The sequence below is a fragment of the Benincasa hispida genome, unplaced genomic scaffold (assembly GCF_027475165.1).
Source record: "Benincasa hispida cultivar pf3 unplaced genomic scaffold, pf3_genome.v1.1 HicScf1859, whole genome shotgun sequence".
In the NCBI taxonomy this organism is placed as follows: domain Eukaryota; kingdom Viridiplantae; phylum Streptophyta; class Magnoliopsida; order Cucurbitales; family Cucurbitaceae; genus Benincasa; species Benincasa hispida.
The window spans coordinates 16,566-22,439 of record NW_028326252.1 but is presented as its reverse complement, the minus strand read 5'-3'; the positions used below and the strand labels follow the sequence as shown (position 1 = coordinate 22,439).

The window sequence follows — 5,874 nt, the reverse complement described above, 5'->3', positions numbered from 1 at the left end:
GAATTTTTTCCCACTCCCTCCCCGTCTAATAGGGAAATCCTTGCCCTATCCCCACGAAAAAATTGGGCATCTCTAATTACAAGGAAGTTTTAGCTTTTGAAGCTATCATTTGCACTAAAAAAGCTACATAATAAATGAGAATATTAAGTATTTAATTAGTATATTTTAGTTAATATTTAGTTTAATTAGTATTTTAAAATTAATGAGCTAATTATCTCATTTTCTTGTAAAACTCAGCCACATGTTGTAATTTGAAGCTTCTAATATTGTTTTAATATAGAACATTGTTTTTAGACAGAATTCTTCTCAACCTTAGAAATGAACTCATCTTCTTTAATCTTGAATTTGACCTAATACCTTAATCCACTACATCAAATATTTGGGTCAATACCTTGACCCGCGACATCATTTCTTTTCATCCTCTAATGCCTTCATGCTCTTTCAGTAATTTTAGGGTAATAATACACAACATTTCAAAGGTAAGAATAGTAATTTTATCTTTATTTCATAAAAAATAAATATGAGGTAGGTCAATTCTGACTATCAACTTTAAGAAAAGAAATGTATGTTTATTACCACTCAACTATACTCCTATAAGTTATAAAACTACTTCATTCTTTAAAAGTAGAGACTTGAATACAATTATCACATCACAATCACAACATATTTGTATTATTATAATAGACTTATAAAACTCAGTTGTCCACCATGCTATTTACCTAATCTTTTATCTGATGAGATTAGAGTTGGGTCCAAAATAATATACACATAATTGTACGAGAAGTTGGCTTAATCAAATTACTTGACTAATTGTCAAAATTTAATGAGTTAAGTCTATTACATTCTCAATCAAAAGATCGAAAGTTTAAATACTCACTTAAAAAGGCTATTAATTAATCAACAAGAAAGTTTTTGTTTTGTAAGACTCACTATACATATAATTTCAATGTGTTTAATTTTGAAAACAAGTCATTTTGGAAAAAAAAAGTTAAACTGTTCGACAACCATTCTAAATAGATTTTGAAATACTTTAAAAGTGTATTTTAAATAATTTTTATCAATGGAGATTAAATAAAAATGACTCGTTGAATTCATTTTTTTTCTAGGAAACCAAATAATAAGCCCTAAATCTTGAGACATGTAGTAACTATTTTCTTTGGAATATAATTATATTATAAATTAAAGAATTTTGATATAATAATATTACTCTCTTTAAAATATAATGTTATTATATAATTATAGTAACATAAATTAAAGAAGTTTAAAATAATTTGAAACCAAAAGGGACCTAATGTCAAACTCTGACCAGGTGGATAGGATTTCTTTATTTTGCCAAGGCTTTTTGGAAGGAGATTTTATTAACTTTTTTGTGGAAGTAATGGAAAAAAGAGATGAGAAAAAGTAGAAACATGTTAATTACAAAGGAAAAAAGTTAACAAAAAATTACAAAGGGAAAAACATATATACTTTAAATTTTAATAATAGGTGTGCCAATGGATTTTCACATAAATGCATTTGGGAAAATTTTTATTACTTTGGAATATTGAAAAATTATAGAAGACTTATTTCCAAGAAAAAAGACAATAACTCCTAAGGAATCAATCATGCCACTAATGTAAACTAATTAAATATGAATTCATATTTCCATTTATGATAATAATACGCCACACTGATGCAGATACTTTGGCACATTCCCAAATCAAAACAATTTTATTCTCTCAGTAAAACTAGGGATTGTGCTTTGCCATCCAATCAATTTTTTCAAAATCCCCTCATTAAAAAAAAAAAAAAAAAAATCCAATAAATATCAAATGACCTTTCAAGATATTGCTGTCAATTGCATTTTTCCCCCTTTAAATATACTAATGCTAAACATATGAGAATGTAGGATATAGGAGGGTTTGGATCAAGATATTAAACTCAGAATGCACTTGGTGTGTAAGTCTAAAATTCATTTAAAATAGTATATTATATGAAATAATGTAAGTTTTAAGTGACAACTGCAATCTTGAATATACAAATCATAGGTCAAATTTCATTTAAAATAAATAAATAACTTATAGGTCAAAGTTCAAATCCAATTCATTTTATGGAAAAATGAGTTAAATTTTTTTTTTTCACGAACATGATGGAAGCTTTTGAAGTCTAAAAAAGAAAATAAATAAAGGGAATTAAACACGAAAAGGCAAAAGGGAAAAAATGAATAAATAAAATGGAATTGACACAGAATAAGAGACTTTGCTGCTGTTGCTGCTGCTTCCTGAACTGTCTATGCGAAGTGCAAGTGGAAAGAGATGGAAGTTACCTTACCTTCCATTATTCGGATTTTTTTAAAAAAATAATAATAATATAGACTAGACCGATCAATTTCATCTGAAAATGACTTGTTTGTGTATATTATATATATTATAATTATAAAAAATGAATGGGGTTTTTCTCTGAACAGTTTGCAACAACTCCATGGAAGGAATGTCAGCTCATTTCATCAACTACGCTAAGCACGAAGTGAAAAACCCAGAAATTATGAGCAGAAAAATGAAGAAAAAGAGGGTTTTCCGGCAATCGATGAAGGCTGAGAGTAACAATAATTAGAGCATGAAATTCAGGGAAGGAATAGGAGTGAGATGAGAATTCCCAAGTGTATGTAATGAAACTTTCAACCATATGAATAGTCAAAACCAACAAAGTTTGGAGTGAGAATTGATGTGTCAATGAATATGAATATGAATATGAATATGAGAACTGAATAAAAGGTCAAAAATTTCTTTTTCTCGTTACCTCTGATGTGGAGAGAATTTGATCGATAGTAATATATATGTAGGAGGAGAAGGGTACGTATGTGTTTATTGCCTAATGGCGTTGACGAAATCCGCATCAGAAACTGCGGAGAGTTCGATTTGGCTAACATCGTCTTCCTCGAAAGGAGCAGGGAGGTTAAGATCTATCAAACTGTCGGGAAACTTTTTCTGTAGAGTGGTCTTTGGGGGAATTGAGTAAGCGGTGACATGAGATCTCTTATGCCCCCCCAGGGCTTGCCCCGAAGAAAAAACTCTTAAACAAACAGGACACTCGTGAATTTTGGTTGTACCTGCATTTTCATGCTCCCTTCCCAATTGGGGATTGTTGTAACTTACGGATACTTTAATTTTCTTATGGCTAGCTCTATGCCCACCAAGTGCTTGATACGATCGAAACACTTTGTTGCATGTTTCGCATTTGTAATTCCCTCTGTTTCGATTATTCTTTGCGAATTTCATCGCCTCCGAATCATCCGTCTCTTCCATCGACTCTTCTAATTCCTCTTCTTCTTCTTCTTCTTCGTCGTCGTCTTCGTCTTCGTCTTCGTCTTCCTCATCATCTTCTTCCTCCTCATACCTACCTTGCTGCTTCGTCCATTTATCCCGAGAAAGCATCATCAGCCAAAACGCAACATCTTCTTCCGTTGTGCTACCCGAGATCGAACTCACTGGTTCCACCTCCGTCCACGATTCCGGCTGCCTCACCTTCTTCTCCTCCAGGCGTTTAAAAACATTGTAATGATTATGGAGCTGCTGGTGGTGGTGGTGGTGGCGGCGATCGGGTTTCCGAGTCCTCTTCGATCTTCTCCGATTTGGGTTCTTTGACGACTCTGTTTCGCTTTCCCGGTCCTGCAGAACCACCGAACCTGCGTCGACGGCGAATGAGAATTCAGGATCTACCACGCGAATGCTTCGTTTTGGGTTCTCCCTTAGCCCATAAGACGCACCCTTTTCCTCTGCATCGCCTTCCGAGGATGAGGGGGAGGACAGGAAAGAAGCAGAGTCGCCGTCTTCACTGAGCTGCCCATGCGCCGCCGCCGCCGCTGCTGCATCTTCTCCTTTGGGTGGGACTGGAAGGTTCATCATATGGGACCTCATATGACCTCCCAAAGCTCTGCCATTGGAGAAGCTTCTGAAGCAGAGCTTACACTTGTGCCTGTCCATTGCTGAAACCAAGAAAAATAAGAAATTTTCGTTGAGAAAACAGAGGTGGGGTGGGAGAAGGGAAACCCGAAAAATGAAAACAGAGTATGAATCTTCTCTTCCTTCCTTCCTTCCTTCCTTCCTTTCTACGTGAGAGAGAGAGTGTGTAAACTGAAGAGTAGGTGACAAGCAATCCTCAACCAATAGATATATACAAAGCTACAAAACAAAGCATATTAAAATTTTCTTTTTTCTTAAAATTAAAAAAGAAATCAGTTTTGTTTGGGAGGAGAATGGATGAACGAGGAGTAAATTTGCGATTGGTAAGGGTATATTGGTACATTTGAGTGGTCTTATTGAGGATTAAAACGGCAAGAGCACAATAAATAGGAAAAACAATGAATTAAAAGAGCAACATGTAAGAGTAACATGCAAAGCAAGTAGGCAACTATGTAAGCGTTGCCCGTTTCCACCATTTATTCCCATCCTTTCCCACTTTCAGATCCTATAATTCCCAAACTACCCTTCTCAATTTTTTTTATTTTTTTTTATTTTTTTAAGAATATATGCATATGTTATGGAAAAATGAAGAGTCGTTGGATATTTTGATGAGCTCAGCACACACACACACAAAAAAAAAAAAAAAAAAGAGTGTGATTAAGTTGAATTTAGCGGTCATTAATTAAAAAAACACTATGGGAATTAAACGAATAATTACCAAAATAAACCGATGCCATACTTGTACAGGTCAAGGAAACTGCCTGTTTGTTGTAACGACAGGCCGAATCGGAAAGGCCTCAGCTCTTCTCATCTAAAATTCGCAGTCCCAATTTAATTTGATTTTTTAAAAAATTAAATCAGAAAAAGAAAAAGGAAAAAAAAGTGTTTCTTTTTATTCGGATGATAAAGTCACACGGCGGTGACAGTGAAAAAACAAGGGGAGAAAGATGGTGAGTCCACGTGTAAGAAGGTGACTTAAGTGAGGGGTAAGTTTAGGAAATTAAAAGGCCTTTAAAAATGGATCTTTGGGTTGGAAATTGAATGTAGAAAAGAGATGAAAAAGGGATATGTGGTGGGGAAGGGAGTAAATGTGCGTAATGTTAGGGGGGGTTTAGTAGACGGAGTCATGGAGGTGGGTTAATATTAATCTTATCCGGGTTTAGGGGTAAGGGTAATAGGTGTTTCCAAACAGAAGGATTGGGAATGAGACGGTCCACTGTGGATTAATGAATTGTACCAAACTGTTGAATTAGTAGTAAGCATTTCCCCAACACTTGCACACCCCTCCCACTTGATTGGTTTTTTCTTTTTTTCGCCCTTTTTCTTTTTTCTTTTTTCTTTTTTCTTTTTTTTTTCCCCATTTTTAATTAAATTTAATCGACAATCACGCGGTTTCCGAGACTTCCTCACTAATTTCAGCTGCTAATTCAAATGGGTTCTTAAGATCTTCCTTATTCTTATGCTATTTCATCATCATGTCTATGGTTTCCAAACTCATGTCCCTTCATTTCCTTTTTAGTTTCCATTGTCATTTTTTATTACCAACTATTACATTCTATATAAAAAAATAATAATAAGGAAAAGAAAAGAAAGTAGTGACATTAGAGTTATAAACATGAGTTAGCTTAAAAACTTTCATCAATCAAAATTAGTGTTTTATATTTAGTTTTGCAAAGTAATTTGTTTGGACTACTATTCATTTTGTTCTTTGAGTGCCAGAGGAAATTTGTCGTGAGTAACAGCAATCTAAGTATTTATTCAAAAAATGTAGAATCAGTGGCAGGTGTCAGGTCCAAAAATTTGGTTGACGGGAGACTTTATAATCAAAGGACTATTAAGAAAGAAAAATCTGCAAAAAATAAAAAAAATAAAAAAAATAAAAAAAAATTAAGGAGTGGACTTAAACCTAGATCTAGAGTGGACTGAAAGTAGA

General features: G+C 33.9%; 1 protein-coding gene across 1 annotated transcript; it reads right to left on the bottom strand.

The window, feature by feature from the left end:
* Positions 1-2,551: 2,551 nt before the first annotated feature.
* LOC150030476 (zinc finger protein ZAT1-like) lies at positions 2,552-4,386 on the bottom strand. The gene has a single exon (XM_090309687.1). The coding sequence runs from the start codon at positions 3,960-3,962 to the stop codon at positions 2,844-2,846; it is 1,119 nt and encodes a 372-aa protein (XP_090165813.1). The 5' UTR covers positions 3,963-4,386; the 3' UTR covers positions 2,552-2,843.
* Positions 4,387-5,874: the final 1,488 nt, after the last annotated feature.

Coding starts and splice junctions, on each gene's coding strand:
- LOC150030476 (XM_090309687.1), bottom strand. CDS start 3,962: ATGGACAGGCACAAGTGTAAGCTCTGCTTCAGAAGCTTCTCCAATGGC.